The 20,643-nt window shown below is 43.3% G+C and overlaps 1 protein-coding gene across 1 annotated transcript; it reads left to right on the forward strand.

The window, feature by feature from the left end:
* The first annotated feature begins 7,791 nt into the window (after positions 1 to 7,791).
* On the forward strand, positions 7,792 to 19,916 carry LOC123069603 (DEAD-box ATP-dependent RNA helicase 52A). The gene is made up of 10 exons (XM_044492489.1): positions 7,792 to 8,658; positions 14,648 to 14,899; positions 16,345 to 16,419; positions 16,503 to 16,745; positions 17,864 to 18,028; positions 18,123 to 18,239; positions 18,750 to 18,925; positions 19,040 to 19,099; positions 19,192 to 19,348; positions 19,441 to 19,916. The coding sequence occupies exons 1-10, from the start codon at positions 8,461 to 8,463 to the stop codon at positions 19,780 to 19,782; spliced, it is 1,785 nt and encodes a 594-aa protein (XP_044348424.1). The 5' UTR covers positions 7,792 to 8,460; the 3' UTR covers positions 19,783 to 19,916.
* The last annotated feature ends 727 nt before the right edge of the window (positions 19,917 to 20,643 follow it).

Genomic DNA, 20,643 nt, shown 5'->3' on the forward strand with positions numbered 1-20,643 from the left:
ACAATCATGTTTTCAAATTTTGTTCAAAAGTTCAAAAAATGTTTCCATTTTCAAGTTTTTGTTCACATATACAATAAATCTTTGGGATTTCCATATTTTTCTCAGGTTCAATTTTTTTTCTTCATTTGAAAAATTGTACCTGTTTTGAAAATTTGTTCACCAATGAAAAAAATGTTTGCATTTTCCAAAAATGTTCTGGAATTTGAAATCACAGTGTACAAAAGAGGTTTCCATTTATAATTTTTGTTCATGTGAACAAATAATCGTAAGGATTTTCAAACTGTTCTCAGATTCAAGAATTTTATCTGCATTTCAAAAGTCATACTTTTTTTTCAAATTTTGTTCACCATTTTAAAAAAATGTTTGCATTTTCAAAGTATGTTATGGGATTTGGGGAATTATTCACGTTTTACAAAAAAATTGGAACATTTCAGAAATGTTTGCGTTATAGAAAATTGTTCTGATTTTCAAAAGATGTACAATTTGTCACCTTTTTTGTTACAAATTTAAAAAATATTCGGGAATTTAAATTGTATTCGCAGTTTCAAAAGATGTTCCGAAATTTAAAATTGGTCACGTTTGTCAAAAAGTATTCGTAAATATATTTTTTGCAGGTAAAAGGTATTCGTAATTGCAGAACAGTTTTTAAGTAATCCCCAATTTAAGCCGCGGTTTTCAGTTCATTTGCATTCGCCCCACAGATATGTCATAAAAGCATTAGTGGGTGAGGTGGCTACCTTGTCGGGCGTATAAAGTGGAGGATGAACATTGTACTTTGTGTAATGTTTAGAACTAAATTATATGCAATATGTGAACATTTTCCAATAATTGTATATAAAGAGTATACTAGCAGCATTTTTTTGCATGGTAATACGTGTCTCATTTATATCATAAGTATCATAGTACAAGTCACGTAACTGACCTTGCAAAACTGAAAAGACAGCAGAAAGCTAGTCTTTGCACAAAGGAGCAACAACCAAGAAGTAAAATTACAATCAAGATTGAAGAAACCTCTGAACTTGACACCAACACCCGTCACCTGCCTCTGGAACCACGACAGCAACCACCAAAGGGAAAAGTGACGGATCACCTTCACACCCGAGCTCGTAGCGGCTCCATTGCTGACATGCAGCTTTGCGGACCTCCAAGGTGGCTCACCAAAGGTAAAACCATTACCGTTGAACGAATCAGACCGGGGCAACACCCCGGACACGCCATCGAACTCCAGATCTGGCACCCCCACACGACTAGAACGCCGGAGGAGAAAACCACATCTGCCATCCACGAACCGCGAACCCAGCACACGATCCACCATCTTCCAGATGCCGCCGATGCAGACCACAATCTGCATCCGCTCCTGGACTACCTCCCAAGCTCCGCGCCGGCGCTGGAGCAAACGCTGTCGCAACGACGGAGCCCGAGGACACAGGTCCACCACAAGGATGTCGCCGCCGCCACGTAATCCTTGCTTGAACAAACTGATTGCCAAATCCATCCCCAACCATAGGACCGATCGCCTTGTTAGAGTAGGATCCGAAGAAACTTTATTCAGCGCCGCCATCGCCGCCGATGAAGCCAAGACGATGAACGGCCTAAAATCCTAATCTATAAGAGAGAAAATGACCCACGCGCGTGGATCCGGCGACCCCCCTCACCACCGACGACCAAGGCCGCCGGCGGAGGGGAGCCGCCGGACGGCGGCGGCGGGGAAGACTCCTGGCGGTGAGGTCGCCTTTTCTTTAGAAAAAAACATTTATACATCAGAATAATGTATGCAGAAGCACTGTACACATCAGCACTTGTACAAAAACAGCTGCACTTGCACATGAGCAGCAACACTTATATAGCAGCAGCACTTTGAATCGGGCCACCGAGAAGGATCCATAGACCCACACAGTGGCCCGCAAGAAGCAGAGAAAAATCAGATGAGAAAAAAAATTAGGGTTCTGGCCCGAGGGGGCATTCCAGATGGGGTTTAAGCAGTGGTTGGGAGGGGAGGGCGAGGTGGGCTCTCACCAAGGCACACAAGAGACAGTCGCCGCCGCGGGGGGAGGGAGCACCTCCGTCGGGATGGCAGGAAGACAGGAGGTGTCAGGACCTGCACCTCGTAGCTACTGAAGAACAGATCGACACTGCAGAGAGGTTCAGATAACGAACGGCCTAGATGAAAAGGAAACGGTTCGAAGCAATCCAACGCTCCAGATCGAGTTGGCGGTGTTTATAAGCTGGGCACCGAGGCTTGTTCGGGCTAAGACGAATATTCACATATCTAGTATTAGGTAGAACCCTAGCTATCGTACAGAAGCGGGGTCTCTGCCCTTGCGATCCCCTTTGTATCCTCATGAACCGAACCAATTTCCCAATTTCAGAGAGTAAATCGAGTGGTATTTCGAACATCAATTGATCTGGGTCTTACAAAGGTATCAGAGCAGCCGGTTGATTCCTCGGCGGGAGCTCAATGGCAGCGAATCGGGCTGTGGAGAGCAGGAGGTTGGGGTCTCTCGTAAAATCCCTCCCGTCCCTTCCAGTTCGCGGCGGCGGTGTTGGGTGGCGGCGACAGGCGGCGGAGTCATTCGGGCGCAGACCACCGGCTCCGATCCGGTTGCCGGGAGACACTCTCTTGGTGGTAAAATTCCAGGATCTGAGGGAGGTCCGTGCGCCATCGAGGGGAACCTGAGTCGCGGGTCAAGCACAACATGGCGGACACAAGAGCCAAAGTCCAGATCACAGTCGATCGAGTGGAAAAAGAAGTTGCAGATCTGCGGGCAGAGGTGGAAGGCTTACAAGAATTGAAGCAGGAGGTAACTAAGCTTCGATCAGAGATGGTGACGATGCCCAAGGTGGAAGCAAAGTTGTCGGAAATGAATGAAGGGATTCAACAGACCCTGCAGTTGATTTTGCAACAGATGAACATCAACAGCCAGAAAACAGAGAGAGTCACTCCAGATCCTAAAGCAACAGAACATCCTGACCAGACTAAGGCGAGTGATCAGGTACCAGTTGCTAGTATAGGCAAGACCACAGCATCAGTAGAACCAGTGGTTCGAAATCTGGAAAAGGAGTTCAAGATATCAGGAAAACTCCCAATGACTAGCCTTGTGGGTGTGACTACTGATCTGCCACACTCCCAGTTAATGTCAGAAGGTACAAGAGTAAGCAGTGAAAGGCAACAAGAGATAGGAGGAATGGGACAAGGCCAAAATCATCAAGCAAATCCAAGTGCCACAATACAGGCACACACTTTGGGGTTTGCAGGAAATATTGGATATTTTGCTCCTATAAGTGCTCCTTTGTTTTCTCCTCCTCATACTTACAACCCTGTCACTGGTCAGTACATTAATATGACAACAACTGCTCAAGGAGTCTCCCCTGTGTATCAAGCAGTGGGGAACTTGTATGATATGCAGAGAAATCAATATGCAACTCAACTAGGTGGGCCTTCTTATTTTGCTGAAGTAGTGCTAAAAGGACCCAGGTTGGAAATTCCTTTGTTCAGTGGAGATGATCCTATAGGCTGGTTAATAGCTTGTGAAAAGTTCTTTGACATGTCTGGGACACCTTATGAGCAATTGGTTAATTTAGCAACAGGACATCTGCAAGGAAGAGCATCCAATTGGTTGAAAAACATATGTGTGCCATGGCAAATGATCACTTGGCAACAATTTTGTCAGATGATAGCTGATAGATTTTCAGAAGCAAATGTGCATGAAGCTGTGGAATTACTGAAAAACATACAGCAGACAAATACAGTGGCACAGTATATTGACAACTTTGAACAGTGTGTTGCCTTGGTGAAAAGAGACCATCCTTGTTTACAAGAGAATTTCCTCCTCAGCTGTTTCATTGGGGGGTTAAGAAGTGATATTAAACATGAGGTGTGTGGACAAAAACCAACTGGTATTATTCAAGCATACTGGTATGCCAAGGTGTATGAGAAAGCTGCAGCAGCAAGGAAAGTGCAAAACACTCCAGTATATAAGACCAGGCCATACCAAAACCCTTATAGAAACTCTAGCAATCCTATGCAAGTGCAAATTCCTCCCCAAGAGAAATACAATGTTCCATTCCCTAAAGATGCTAGGGCCTGTTGGTATTGCAGAGAGCCATGGACTAGGCAACACAAATGTAAAATTGGGAAGACAATACACATCTTACAAGAAATAGAAGATGAGGAAGATAGTGATAATACTGAGGATAGTGCCAGTCAAGAACAAGTGTATCATACAGCCCCAAATACTCCTGACAAAGAAAAGCCCAGTGAAGGGACTGTAGACAAACCTGCACAAGCTATGCATATTTCAGTGCATGCAGTAGAAGGAACTCCTGGGGCAAACACTTTCTCCTTGATCATAGAAATTGCAGGCAAAAGAGCAACAACTTTGTTTGATAGTGGATCTTCAGATACTTTCATTAGCACTGAGTTTGCTATTAAAAGCAATTGTCACCAACAGCCAATGCAACCCAGGAAAGTGACTGTTGCTGGGGGAGGAAAACTAATAGCAAAGTCCAAAGTTCCAGATATGAACTTCAGCATTCAAGGCCACACTTTCTGCAGTAGTTTTAAAGTATTGGACTTACAGGCATATGATATAATCTTGGGGGCTGATTGGATCTATCAGTACAGTCCTATTTCTTTGGACTTAGTGGAGAGGATTTTAATTGTCACAAAACAAGGGCAACCAGTGACACTATTTGACCACTCCATTCCCAAAAAAGAAGTGTATGGTGTCTGCAATGAGAATGGAAAAATTACTCAAGAAAGGAGTAAATGGGATATATCTTACAGATTCAGGAGATGCAAAATGAAGATAATACAGTAACTCCAGCAGCACCAGCAGCTCTAAAACCTCTATTGCAGAAATATGCAGAGATTTTTCAAGAGTCAGAAAAGCTTCCTCCACAGAGAAAATGTGATCATAAGATTGTGCTGCAAGAAGGAGCAAAACCTCCTAATTTGAGGCCCTACAGAGTTCCACATTACCAGAAGGCTGCAATGGAAGAAATCATTAAACAACTGATTAAGAAAGGAGAAATTCAGGAGAGTTTCAGCCCATATTCCTCCCCTGCAATTATGTTCAGGAAAAAAGATGGAGGATGGAGACTTTGTGTGGATTACAGAGAACTCAATGCAATCACAGTTAAGAAAAAGTTTCCTATGCCCATAATTGAATATTTAATAGATGAATTACATGGAGCTAGAGTGTTTTCCAAGCTGGATCTCAGGTCTGGATACCATCAAATCAGAATGAGCATAGAGGACATCCCAAAAAAAGCTTTCAGAACACACATGGGACACTATGAATACAAGGTAGTTCCTTTTGGATTAGCCTGTGGGCCTGGTACCTTCCAAGGACTGATGAACACAGTGTGTGAAGAGATAAATGAGCCTGAAACAGAAAAGATCATCTTGGTTTTCTTTGATGATATGTTAGTGTTCAGCAAGTCTATGGAGGCACATTACAGACATCTAGAGAGAACTTTTGCTGTTTTGCAGAAACATGAATTATATGTCAAGTTATCTAAATGCACTTTTGCAACCAATCAGGTAGATTATTTGGGACATATTATTTCAGAGAAAGGAGTAGCTACTGACCCTGGTAAAATACAAGCAGTAGTGGAGTGGCCAACACCTGAAAATGTAAAACATCTCAGAGGATTTTTAGGTCTAACTGGATATTACAGGAGGTTTGTCAAGAATTATGGCCAAATCTGCAGGCCACTGCATGACATGTTAAGGAAGGATGCTTTCCAGTGGGGTTCTGATCAGAACACAGCTTTTCAGACTTTGAAAACTGCAATGACCACTTGTCCTGTTTTGATCCTGCCAGATTTTACTATGCCCTTTACAATTGAAGCAGATGCTTGTGCAAAAGGAATTGGTGCAGTTCTAATGCAAAAGGGCAGGCCTATTGCTTTCCTTAGTAAAAGTCTGGGACCCAAATCTTCTGCACTTTCTATATATGAGAAGGAAGCAATGACTATTCTAGAAGCTTTAAGGAAATGGAGACACTATGTATGGGGAAACAAATTGATCATTAAAACAGATCAACAAGCTCTGAAGTACATGGCAACTCAGAGACTTACTGAAGGAGTGCAGCATAAATTGTTGTTGAAGTTATTGGAGTATGATTACACTATTGAATACAAAAAGGGGAAGGAGAATACAGTAGCTGATGCTCTATCCAGAAGAGATAATACACACTCTATGCAGTGCAACAATGTCACTATGGTCATCCCAACATGGACTAAAGATTTAAGGAAAAGTTATCAGGGTGACCCAGACACTGACAACATTCTCAAGAAGGTGGCCACAGACATTGAGGACCCACCAAAGTTTTCCACTCACCAAGGCTTGTTGAAATACAAGAACAGGTTATATGTGGGAGCTACAACTGAATTCAGACAACACCTTTTACAAACATTCCACTCTTCAGCTTTGGGAGGCCATTCTGGGATTAAAGCAACATATCACAGGATCAAGAAAGTGTTTTATTGGCCCAACATGAAAAAAGATGTAGAACAGTTTGTCACTCATTGCCCTGTATGTCAGTTAAACAAAGTGGAACATATACACCCCCCAGGACTGTTGCAACCACTTCCTGTTCCTGACATGGCATGGGCTCATATCACCATGGATTTCATCACAGCCCTGCCAAATTCTCAAGGCAAAGAGGTCATTCTAGTGGTGGTCGATAGATTCACTAAGTATTCACACTTTCTACCACTAGCTCATCCATATTCAGTTCAGACAGTCTTTGACATGCTGATGGATAATGTCATCAAACTTCATGGTCTACCTGTGTGCATTGTGTCTGACAGAGATCCAATTTTCACAAGTGCCTTATATCAGGAGCTGTTCAAAGCATTTGGAGTCCAAATCAGGTTCAGTACTGCATCTCATCCTCAAACAGATGGCAAGTCTGAGAGAGTGAACCAATGCTTGGAAGCATACTTGAGAGGGATGGTTTTCCAGGAGCCCAAACAGTGGATGAAGTGGTTGCCCCTTGCTGAGCTGTGGTACAATACAAGCTATCACACTTCCTTGAAATGCACTCCATTTGAAGCTTTATATGGATATAAACCTCCACAGGTTGCTGAATTTACTGTAGACTCCTCACTCTCGTCAGAAGCAGCAGTAACAGTTACTGCTCGAGAACACATGTTACAGAGATTAAAGGCTAATCTGGAACACGCTCAGGGCAGGATCAAATACTTTGCAGATCAAAAGAGAACAGAGAGACAATTGGAGGAGGGAGATATGGTGTATCTGAAGATCCAACCATACAGACAAAACGCTTTTGGACTCAGGGGATCTCTCAAGTTGCGATCCAAATTCTATGGACCTTACAAGATTTTGGAAAGGATTGGGGCAGTTTCTTACAAACTCCAATTACCAGAGGGCACAAGTATACATCCAGTCTTTCACATCAGTCAGTTGAAGAAGCATATCGGCCATAGAGCAGTACCATTACCACATGTTCCACTAGTCACACCTGAAGGATACCTCAAAACAATTCCTGTCGCGGTGCTGGATCGCAGAGTCATCCAACGCAACAAGTCACCAGTGGGACAGTGCTTAGTACAGTGGGAAAGCCTCGCACCAGATGATGCTACGTGGGAAGATGCAACCTTTCTCAACAAGACATTTCCGGGCCATAAACTGTTTCGCCTCGAGGACAAGGCGGTTGTCAAGGCGGCGGCATTGTCAGGACCTGCACCTCGTAGCTACTGAAGAAGAGATCGACACTGCAGAGAGGTTCAGATAACGAACGGCCTAGATGAAAAGGAAACGGTTCGAAGCAATCCAACGCTCCAGATCGAGTTGGCGGTGTTTATAAGCTGGGCACCGAGGCTTGTTCGGGCTAAGACGAATATTCGCATATCTAGTATTAGGTAGAACCCTAGCTATCGTACAGAAGCGGGGTCTCTGCCCTTGCGATCCCCTTTGTATCCTCATGAACCGAACCAATTTCCCAATTTCAGAGAGTAAATCGAGTGGTATTTCGAACATCAATTGATCTGGGTCTTACAGGAGGATTGGCGCGAGGAGGGAGAAGGATGGGGATGTCCGGAGCCTCGCCGGGGATAGAAAAGGAGGAGGAGGATGGAACTCACCTGCGCCGCCGTTGGAGCTCCTGAATCGCGCCGCCGCCTGCGCTTCTTTCTTTTCCTCGAGCGGGGGCGAAGGGGTATGTTTGGCGGGGAGGGGCTCTGGCTAGCGAATGTCAAGGCACTATCGAGGAGCATGGAGGCTTCGAATATTCAGGCTGGTTTCCAATCGCGAATACCACATCCATCTGAAGAGGAGCGATATTCGGGTCAGACCAATGCCAATATCCAATATTGAGGCCTAATATCAACTTCCAAACGAGGTATATAAAGGAAAACCCCTGTTAGTTGTTCCTCTCGTGAAAATCCCCAAATTACTTTGAGGCACCAAATCACCAACATCCTCACACCATGTCGCGGCACGGCGTCTTGCCCGACCAAGAGGACAGGATCGATCTCTCGCCCGCCACACTTCTCCCCAAGGTGAGAGCTTACGAGATGGCAGGAGGTGAGCACGCCAAAGGATTAGCTGAGCTCAAGATTGTGGAAGGGGCAATCGGGAATCTGAGCAGGGAGGCATTGCCAGGGCCGGTGTATGGGTTCCAGGAGGTAGGTCTGGCGGAAGCACTTCTGCACAACTTGGCGAGGTGTCAGTTCGAGACCCCGACTCCGTTGCAGTGCTACTCGATCCCGATGGTGCTGGCCGGCCGGGACCTGTTGGTTTGCGCGCACAAGGGGTCCGGGAAGACGACTGTCAGACATGTGCAGTTAGCAGTGTGAAGGATTCAGTTAACTGTAGCGTTTCAGGCAACTTAACGCTTCAGACAACAGACGGCTAGGATGGCTTCAGAGGTTTTACATCGTAGGATCTTTTTGCCGTTGTACTGTAGCATTTTCCGTTTTTACCAGCGCGCTAGCGGTCACTGCGAGCCTTATAACCAGCCGGGCTGTGGCTGGACAAACCATCCTACTTTCCCAATTCTGAATCATGGGCTAGAACCCTAATACTCGAGCTCCATTTACTCGCAATATACCTTCGAAATTGGCCTGAATTAGCTCTTACCTTGCCTGTAATTAGCCATCTAGTTCCTCGATTCCTCTCGGGTCTGACAAATTGGTATCATGAGCCATAGTTCTTCGGCAGAGAAGCGCTCCCGTGGTGCAAAATTTTTTCCGATCGGCAATTCCCACCCTTTTTCCCACCCTTCTTCTTGAGCTCCGGGAGGGGCGCAGTCTGGGCGGAGCAGGCGGCGGGGTCCGGTGTGGCGGCGAAGGCGGCGGTGACATTCGGGCACAGATCGGCCGAGCAGAAGCGATTGTTCGAACACACTAGTTCGATCGGTAAAATCCCGTGTTCTAGGCGCTGATCCGTGTGTCAGGGCGGAGAATTAGTTGGCGGCGGCAGGATCTGAAGATTTGGGGAGGGTTGCTGAGTTTCAGTGGTAAAATTCCTTACCCATACTTCAGATCGAGGCGATGGGACGCTCCAAGGGGGTCGATGACACTGACCTCCAGGAAATCCTAGCGATGCGTGAGGATTTTGGAATTCTGCAGAAAGATAGCAGTCAGATGCAAACGCAGGTATCAAAATTGCAAGAGGAAGTGAAGTCAATCGGCTCCAAGCAAGGGGAAATCTCTGTTACTGTGGGAGAAGTGGAAAAGGTAGTGTTGGATTTGGGCAAACAATTATCTGCAATAAGTACAGTGTTGCAAACCCTGGTGAAAACAACACAAATAGTGCAACCTGAGGATCGTCCATCCAGCTCTCAGGAAGTACCCAGGTCACCTACACTGAACCAAGACCAAGCTCAGGAACAAGAATCGAGGGTAGAACAGCTCAGGAGGCAATTAGTAGCAGAAAAGGAGAAATCCAAGCAGCTGGAGGAAATTCAATTGCAGAACCTTCCACCAATCAGAACCAACAGAACAAATGGACCTCCTGGTTTTGTGCCCCAAGGAAGACAGGAAACTCATAGCAATGTTGGTACTCCTATGACAGCAAGACAAAATGCTCATACACCCGTTTTTAACCAGTTTTATCAACAGAACAGGGATAGGCAACTCTGGCAGGGCTATCACAGGACTTATGAACAGGACATGCAAGCACAGTTCATGAGATCTCTAACAAAAGGCCCTAAAATGGATTTTCCTCGATTTTCTGGTGAAGACCCAGTGGGATGGATCAGGCAATGTAATAAATATTTTCAAATGGTAGCTGCTCCTGAGGAATACAAAGTTTCATTGGCTCAGATGTATATCATGGGGGAGGCAGATGTCTGGTTAAGAAGATCAGGGCTGTTAAAGAAACAATTAACTTGGAAACAATTTGGAGTTGAGGTGGTGAAGAGATTCTCTGAACAAGGATCTTATGACCTTACTGAAAAATTCAATTCACTGAAACAAGCTAGCAATACAGTGGCTGTTTATACAAAACAGTTTGAAGATTTAATGGCAGAAATCATGGAAGAAAGCCCTGAACTAGGAGAAACTTGGTTTGTTATATGTTATGTGAATGGTCTTAGGGAAGGAATTAAGTTCCAACTTAGACCATTGAGACCACAAACTCTAACTGATGCTTACTGTCTAGCAAAAGAAGTGGAACCCAATCATCCATACATCAGTGCAGTGCCAAAGAAACCAAGCATTCCTTTTGTGAATTACTATCAGAAAAACACTGGAGGTGTTCCAAACAAAAACAACTCCGTTTTCCATACTGCACAACAAAACATTCCAGCCAAACAAACAGAGACCAACAACAATACATTCCAGAAAGTGAGAAAAGCAGGAGAATGTTGGAGATGTGGAGATAAGTGGATACCAGGGCACAAGTGCAAATTAGTACCTAATGTACACTTAATGCAATAGGAAGAGGTTGAACAAGATACTACGGCAGAAGAAAGTATGGAACAAGAACATGAGGAAATGGTAGAGGAGGGAGAACAAGCCATGTTTATAACTGCCCATGCAATAGGTCAACAAATTGCAGTTCCAACTCCAACTGTGACAATTCACATTAATGGAAAAAGAGCAACAGCCTTGCTGGATTCTGGCAGTAGTTCCTCCTTTATGAGCCAAGACTTTGCAGTAAAGGCAAACTGTCATCTACTCCCAGTGAAACCTAGAAAGATTGCAGTTGCAGGTGGTGGTCAATTAATATCAAAGGCAGTAGTTCCTAACTGTGAATTCCAGTTGGCCAAGCAATCATTGCAGTATACTTTCAGAGTTTTGCCCTTACCTGGATATGATGTTATATTGGGGTATGACTGGTTCACTCAGATGAGCCCAGTAGCCTTCAATATTCCAGAGAATACTTTCAGTTTCACATTGCAGGGAAAAACAACAATTATTGCTGCTATCTTCAATACACCAGAGAATGTTAAAGAAGTGCAAGCTGAACAAATGGGCAAATTGTTGGAGAAAGGAGCTGAAGCATTTCTGTTACAAGTGCATAATATAATCCTGCAAGCACCTGTTGGTTTCAAAACTCCCCCTCAATTACAGAAACTGTTAATGGATTATGCAGATCTGTTTGAGGAACCTAGTAACTTACCCCCAAATAGAGATTGTGACCACACAATCCCTTTAAAACCTGGAACTGAACCTCCTCATACTAGGCCTTACAGAGTCCCTCTGCACCAGAAGAAGGAAATGGAAGAGCAAATCAAGAAATTATTGGCAGCTCACTTTATCAGACACAGTCAAAGTCCTTATGCTGCTCCTGTAATCTTGGTCAAGAAGAAGGACAACTCTATGAGGTTATGTACTGATTTCAGGAAATTAAACTCCCTAACCATCAAAAATAAATTTCCTATTCCTGTTATAGAGGATTTGTTGGATGAGTTACAAGGGGCAAAGTACTTCTCCAAATTAGATCTGAGGGCAGGCTACCATCAGATCAGAATGCACCCACATGACATTCACAAAACTGCATTCAGAACATTCTTGGGCCATTTTGAATACTTAGTAATGCCTTTTGGCTTATCCAATGCTCCTGCTACTTTTCAAGCCCTAATGAACAAGATCTTTGGGCCTCATCTGAGAAAGTTTGTGCTAGTGTTCTTTGATGACATTCTCATCTACAGCAAGACATTGGAAGAGCACATTAAGCATGTAGAAGAGGTGTTTAGAATATTGAAGGGAAATCAGTTATGTGCAAAACTCTCTAAATGTGTGTTTGCAGTTCCACAAGTAGAGTACTTGGGTCATGTCATATCTGCTGAAGGGGTAGCTACTGATCCACAGAAAATCAAAGCTATTGCAGAATGGCCCATTCCTGACAATGTCACTAAACTGAGAAGTTTCCTGGGCTTAGCTGGTTACTATAGAAGATTTATTAAGGGCTATGGAGTTATTTGCAGACCTTTGCATGATCTCCTTAAAAAGGGACAATTCAAGTGGACAAGTGCACATGATGCAGCCTTCTCTCAGTTGCAACAAGCACTGATTACTGCCCCAGTGCTTGCTCTGCCCAACTTTTCTTTACCTTTTGTATTAGAGACTGATGCTTCAGGAAAGGGTATAGGAGCAGTATTCATGTAGTAGGGAAAACCCTTGGCATATTATAGTTCTTCCTTGTGCCCCAAAAATGCAGCATTGTCCACTTATGAGAAAGAAGCTCTGGCTATTTTGGAAGCTTTGAAAAGATGGAGGCATTATCTCATTGGACATGAGTTGATCATTAAAACAGATCAACAATCCCTAAAGTTCATAACTGACCAGAAAATCACTGAAGGGGTCCAGCACAAACTGATGATGAAATTACTGGAATTCAATTTTCAGATACAATACAAGAAAGGCATAGCAAACAAGGTGGCTGATGCCTTGTCCAGAGTCCTGCCATCTTGTTTTGCTATATCTGTAGCCACTCCAATCTGGGCACAAGAACTGGTGGAAGGATATCAGAAGGATCCAACTACTAAGGCAATCCTGGAGAAGCTGCTGTTGCAACCAAACCATACTATGTCTGACTATAGTCTGAAGGCTGGCATTATCAGATATAGAGGAAGAATCTTAGTGGGAGAATTTTCCAACTTATGGCAGAGATTAATTACTGCTTTGCACAGTTCTCCAATTGGTGGTCACTCTGGTACTAGGGCTACATATCAGAGAATCAAGAACATATTCTATTGGCCTGGCCTCAAAGCTGCTGTAGAATCATTTATTACAGCTTGTCCAATTTGCCAAAGAGCTAAACATGAGAACTGCTTGCAGCCTGGTCTTCTAGAACCACTCCCAATAGTTGACATGGCCTGGCATCATGTAATCATGGATTTTATAGAAGGGCTGCCCAACTCTCAAGGCAACGAAGTCATACTGGTTGTTGTGGACAGGTTTACAAAATATGCCCATTTCATTCCCCTGTCACATCCTTATAATGTGATGACTGTAGCCCAGGCCTTTATGGACAACATTATCAGATTGCATGGCCCTCCCAAAGTCATTATAACAGACAGGGACAGAATCTTTACAAGCAAGTTGTGGAAAGACATCTTTGCAGGAATGAAAAGTGAGTTGAGATATAGCACAGCCTATCACCCACAAACTGATGGTCAAACAGAAAGAGTAAACCAATGTGTAGAAACCTATCTCAGGTGCATGACAACTTCTCACCCAAACAAGTGGTGTTCCTGGTTACCTCTAGCAGAATTTTGGTACAATACTACTTATCACACTGCCTTGAAAATGTCCCCCTTCCAAGCCTTATATGGATTTCCTCCTCCATTGATTTCGGAACTAGCAATACCAGGACCTGATGAGGAAGAAGCACACAATTTCCTAGCTGCTAAACAGCAAATGATGGAGCAACTGAAGGAAAATCTACAGCAAGCTCAAAACAGAATGAAAAAGTATGCAGACCTTAAAAGAAGTGAAAGGATGTTTGAAGTGGGAGATATGGTATACTTAAAAATGGCTCCCTACAGATTAGCAGCTTTTGGATTCCGAGGAGCCTTGAAGCTACAAAACAAGTATTATGGACCATTCTTAGTTATCCAGAAAGTGGGCAAGCTGGCATACAAGTTACAGTTTCCTCCTCATGTGCAAATCCACCCTGTTTTTCATGTCAGCCAGTTGAAAAAGCACATTGGTCGTAAATCTATTCCAAGCCCTAATCTACCAATGGTAGCAGCGGATGGAACTATTAAAACAGGGCCAGAAGCAGTGTTGCAAGTGAGGCAAATTCCCAGGCATAATCTCCCTGTGGTGCAGTGGTTTATACAGTGGGAAAATCTATCTCCAGAAGAAGCAACATGGGAGGATGCGGACTTCATCAAGTACACATTTCCTGACTTTTTCAAGATCACTACACAAGCATGGCGCGCACATCAACAAACGCCGTGAGGACTCGTCGTTTCTCAAGGGGAAGGCAATGTCAGACATGTGCAGTTAGCAGTGTGAAGGATTCAGTTAACTGTAGCGTTTCAGGCAACTTAACGCTTTAGACAACGGACGGCTAGGATGGCTTCAGAGGTTTTACACCGTAGGATCTTTTTACCGTTGTACTGTAGCGTTTGGATTAGCTGAGCTCAAGATTGTGGAAGGGGCAATCGGGAATCTGAGCAGGGAGGCATTGCCAGGGCCGGTGTATGGGTTCCAGGAGGTAGGTCTGGCGGAAGCACTTCTGCACAACTTGGCGAGGTGTCAGTTCGAGACCCCGACTCCGTTGCAGTGCTACTCGATCCCGATGGTGCTGGCCGGCCGGGACCTGTTGGTTTGCACGCACAAGGGGTCCGGGAAGACGACCGCCTTACTCATCCCGGTGTTGAGTGGGCTGGTGACGGCGCCGGTAGCAGCAGCAAGAACAAAACCACGCGCGCTCTTGCTCGTGCCTACCGCCAGGCTTGCAAAACAGGTAAGAGGATGCCTCTCAGCAGATTCCAAGGTGAATTTGTTTGCGCATATTCTCTCTATCTTGCAACCGACTTCAAAAAGTTTTTTGTTTATTTGAATAATAAAATATGGATGAATTTTTTCAAAAGACCTTACAGCTATATTTTTCTGTAAAATCTTACAACTATTCGAAGAGAGCCAAGCCAAACTTTTCTCTGCAATCGTTTTAGAATAAAACACAAACTGCAAGATGTCTTGTCGGTGATATCTCTTGTGCCACGCCTGTGGTCGCAATTGTCTTGTGTCTATTAGTTGTACTCACCATGGTAGCTTTGACATCCTTATCATGAAAAATATACTTAGGCAGGTAGCTGTTATGTTGTCATTCTTACGGAGCCAAATTATGCTATAACTCCTTATGATTACACGCTGCAGCAGATTGGTTGCGACTGCAAACCGAACATACTAGTTTTTACGGATTGAGGCTGCCAAATCAAAGAATCAGCTTTATTACTCCTGGTTTTGTGAGTTCAGTTTAATGTTGAATTTGTTTATTTAGGATATATTGCACATCTGTTGTGCATTTTCTATTCACATCGGTAACTACATATGCGCTTTGTTTTCTCACTAATAGGTGGCTTCCATAACTAAGGGTATCAATCAAGGTGGCGGGGAGGGGGGGGGGGTGGGGGGGGGGCTCTTAATTTTGATCAAAAGTAAAGCTTCGTTATCTGCAGCCGTTGCTGATGATTTTTAGTTTTCTAAAGCTGGTAGCTGCTTTTTTGTGACCTATTCTAGCTTAGAAATGTGAAGCGTGCACTAGTAGTATGCAGAAAGCTAGAAACTATCTTCTCATCCGTACCAGATGTAATCCTTTGGTATGTGAAGATGCTTATGTGAAAACACTTCTGTGTTTCTATGCCTGTGTACATTTGAAACAGTTTCCGATCAACAATATATTGCACTTGTTTGAATCAATCACATAGAGCTGTGGTGACATTCGTTATTCATGAGTTGCTTTGAGAGATTGTTGATATTTGATTGTGTGAGTAAAAATGCTTTGATGTTACTACCCTGTACAGCATCTATCTGAAATAGTTTTGCAATTGTCCGGTGGAATATTTCATACTACTAATGTTTCTTGTCTTCAATTTTATTGTTCTTTTTCTTCATCTGTGGAATATTGAGTCTGTTTAGTATGGTTATACACACTTACACAGACATAAAGGGTAATTTTACTCCCTCCATTCCTAAATGCAAGTCTTCTTAGAGATTCCAATATGGACTACAAACGGAGCAAAATGAGTGAATCTACACTCTAAAATACGTCTATATACATCCGTATGTAGTCCGCAATGGAATCTCTAAAATGACATATTTAGGAACGGAGGGAGTATTTATTTATGTGTGCCACTAGTACCTGTTAGCGGTGCTAAAGACTTCGCTGATAATGGTATCATATTTCAGATTGGTGCTGATATCAGGAAATTCTCTTACCGAACTGGAATAAGAGTTCATTCAAAGATGAAAGGGAAGATGCAGGTGATTGCCGTTTGTTTTCTTCTCTCTTCCTCTGGCAGAGTTTCACATTTCCATTAAGTTCTTTTCTTTGCTGCTGATTGTAGAAATGTCAGCTTGAAGCGAGCATTGATATAGTTGTTTCTACACCCCTACGTCTTATCAACATGGTTAGAACCTCTCAAGTCTCCCTTGAGGCAGTAAAGTATCTGGTCATATGCGAGCTTGGTTTGATGCTGGATATGGGGTTTGAAAAAATGTTAAGGAAGATAGTTGATGACATGCATATTCCACCGAAATCTGCCAGACATACTTTACTTTCCAGTGGTACTTTCCAACCAGCAGTACAGGTAAGAACAATGTTGTCATGCCTTCTGTTTTCTGCAATAGCTCCAAACATTCAACTGGATCAGTATTTTTTATTCTTTACTGTACGAAGCATGCAATTCTCTTTACTGTTTGAAGCATTTTTTCATTTCATATTTTTGTTTACACAACGTTGGCAGCATGTTCTCATGTCTCACTGGTATCCTCTATGATCTTCCCCAAGTTACTATGAGCTGTGAGAAATGAGAATCATCGCTGTCATCTTTTCTAGTATGAGCTGTACTGTGTCAGTGAGTTCCTTGGAATGTCCTTGCCACCAGACATGGTGTGGAGGCTCCAATATCAGATTGTCATGGGTGGATAGATCATAGCTAGTTTTCCAGCGGCTGGACATACGATATGAACTCTGTCTGTATCCGGTCCTGCCTATATGCTTGCAGGGCAAAACTGGTTCCAGCAGAAGAGTCAGGTGCCTCGTTTGATTAAAGCGCCAGCAGGTCGCTCAATAATTCTTTTTACTCGTGACCATTATAACCAGAGTCTTCACCAGTCTTCACAGTGAAGCTCGGAGTGTGGCCATGATGGCGGGGTGAGGCATTGATCAAGCCAAGGATTGATAGACATCGACAAAGCTCGCATGCTGCAGATCGCTAGGATCAATATGTGACACCATGCTTGGCGATGAGCCACCGCTACCCCTGTCCGACATGGATGTCGTTGGTCAGGAAGCTCAAGCTGGTCACACCATCGATCTCGTCCCACCTCCATGACGCCGTGCTTGTCGGCTGTCCTGTGCCGAGCCGCCAGTTCTCATGAGAGCCTTAGCTCGGAAAGTTAATGCTTAAGCTAGCTGAGCCCTCCTCCATGCCCTGTTGCCTAGACATTTAGCTCGTACGCCTTGTGTGGATAAGCAGGAGGGAGGTAGGGAGGGAAAGGGGGAGGGAGAGGGAGACTGTCCTTTCTGAACTCACGCTACACGTTGGTTAGAATAGATGGGGCGTCTATAACAACAATAATTCTTTGGTATACTCACTCTGTCTAGTGGGACTGCTATTTACTAACATATTGATACACATTTGATTATGCCTGCTTAGATACGTTTGACTTCTATCCAGCTTCTTTACTTTGATCATGTTTGCAGAAACTGGCTTGGGATTTCTTGTCAGATTACTTATTTATCACCGATGGGAGGTTGGAGTTCAGTATTGGCCTAACTAAGCAGAAAATTGAGCTTGCCTCTGAAGCAGAGAAAAGAGGCCTCCTGCTAAATCTGTTACAGAAGCAATCCGTCTCTTCTGCCGGCATGGTAATACTTGTTGCCATTCTAAGTGTAACAAATACATTGGTCTCTGTTTGCTGCTTAAAGAATTCTCAAGTTACCTTGCATGCTTGTCTAGCAGAGCCAACTCATAACAGTAGTTTTTGTCGAGACAAAAGGAAAGGCTGATTCATTGAAGAATTGGCTATGCAATGAAGGTTTTCCTGCAACAGTGATCTTTGCTGACAGTTCACAGCAGGTACGTATGTTTATATGAACTCTTCACTAATTGCCTAACTTGTTTTTAAACTGCATTGTTTGTGTTATAAAGAAGATTTTAACCTAAATTACTCTCATCTACCATGCTGGTCTCATACTTCCTGTAGCTTTATATGTATGACCTTCAGCGTTCAGTGTTTGCTAGGTTCTAGTAAGAACTTACGGTTCTGCACTTCTGCTTGGAAGACCTACTATAATGCTTCATCTATTCTCTTACATGCCTCTTGTGTTCACTTGTCTCGTTTAGCTGAATGAGTGAACAAGTATTCTGAGATTGCATCTAGTCAAGGCTGTTATTAATCATGCAAATAGATAGATAATGGGCCTTAGCATTATCTTGGCTCTTTCATTACAATTGTCTGTTGAGCCGAGAGCAGTAAATATTTAACTGTTCTGTTTGTCATCTTTAATTATATATTGATCATATGCAGCCTCACCAGGCTTGGACGTTGCAAATGTTGATCATTTGATTAACTATGATCTTCCAAAGTCTGTTGAGGAATATGTTGAGAGGATTAGAACATTTGGGAGAGTTGGTTCTGCCACTTCCTTCTTCACTGAGTCCAACCGGTCCATAGCAAAAGGCTTGCTGGAATTGATGATTGAGGCAAATGTAGAAGTGCCAGATTGGCTGTTGGACTATGCTAATCCTGATTATACTTGTAGGTGAGTGATTATCTCAGGCTCATGCTAATGATCCTAAGGACCATCATAATTTTATCCAGATTTATTTTGTGTGCAATGTTTACTAACTTCATTATATTGAAAGAAACTGTTTAGATCTGTGGAATTGGACTCAAAAGATGAGGAGAATGATAAGTACAGATATGATTTAGCTCGGTATGCAAATCCAACACATTAAGTTCTGTGTCAAGTTCGTTTGAGCGTATAATAACATCTAGTGTTTAATACTTCATAAACTGCATATGCAGGTCTCTCGCCTCACGCAAGATTGATAACATATACGATCTGGCAGGTGTTTGGGCTGAATTAAATTGCAGGAGAAATAAGCAAAGCTTTGATGATAGTAGGATCACGACAATGTCTAAAGATTGTTGTATTGCATTTACACAACAAGAAGAATACAAGGTATATATTCAGTTGTCAACTTTGAAGTTGCAGTGCATCTTTCATGTGAATATACTTACATGTCTGTATATTTGTTTTGATAATTGTTGCAGTTCCTCAAGTTCTATTTCGTCAAGGTTACTCAGCATTGTTATAGCCCTGAAAGTTATGGAAAAACCTATTGGCATTACAATTTCATTGCCAAGATTAAGAGTAAATCAGGAATCTGGACTGAAGGTATCTACTTTGCTGAAAGAAAATTAGAATGTGGTGTGGAGACATTTTGTTGCTGTTTCCTGGAGCCGTCAGACAATGGTGAGTGCTATGGATGTCAACATGGGAAGGTGAAGGTTCGGCATCCAACTAGAGGTGACTATGAGAGAGGAACACCTGATCATGTTTGGCTTTCCGATGGTGACTGTGAAATTAGTGATGATGATATGGTGGACTTCTAAACTTGTGTAACATTGCATTTTCAATTTGTGTACTGAAACACCATACTTGTTGCGTGAGTAGGCATTAACCTTTTACCACTTGTACTAAGGTTAATTCCTCTCAATGAGAGTACAATGACATGTTTCCATTTTCATTTCAAAGCCGTACAATGGCATGTTTATATGGAACTCAAGTCACCGAAAGGGTTACTTCCTCTGATCCATATTACTTGTTGCTGACTTGGTACAAGTTGTACTAAGTCAGCAACAAGTAAAATGGATTGGAGGAAGTATTTTCTTTTTGAGATGCAACAACTTGTCTGAGCAAAGCTAGGGATTACCATGGGTTCGAGCTTGAATTGCACTGATACTGACATAGCTTCTCCCTGAAAACATAAATGTAGGAAGACACTGAGGAAGCTTTTCGTTATTAGAACTGATAAACAAGTGGCAGCATTGTCGCATCCAGCAGTTGGCTGCCTTGCTAGCCTGTAGGATCCGTGGGTGTTGAATAGTTTGAGGCTCCAAGGATGAGTACAGAATCACCAAACAAAGCTAAATGCGTCAACTTGCGAATACTCACCCTGTGAGGACAAAGTTGAGACACTTATTTTGAGACGGAGGGAGTAGCTCGAAAGGTTTGACCAAGTATCGTTAAGAGGCTAGTCAACATCAACCCTCTGTCCCAAAATAAGTGTCTCAACTTTGTACTGATTTTAATACAAAGTTGTAGTATTAAACTTGAGACACTTGTTTTGGTTTTGGGACTGAGGGAGTAGCTCGGAAGGTTTGAGTAAATATCGTTAAGAGGCTCTGAACATCTCTGGAACACCTACCAAGATGGAGCAAATTGCTTTGGCGGCTCCGAGTGAAAGAGCAAAT

Source organism: Triticum aestivum, chromosome 3B (genome assembly GCF_018294505.1).
Source record: "Triticum aestivum cultivar Chinese Spring chromosome 3B, IWGSC CS RefSeq v2.1, whole genome shotgun sequence".
Classification (NCBI taxonomy): Eukaryota; Viridiplantae; Streptophyta; class Magnoliopsida; order Poales; family Poaceae; genus Triticum; species Triticum aestivum.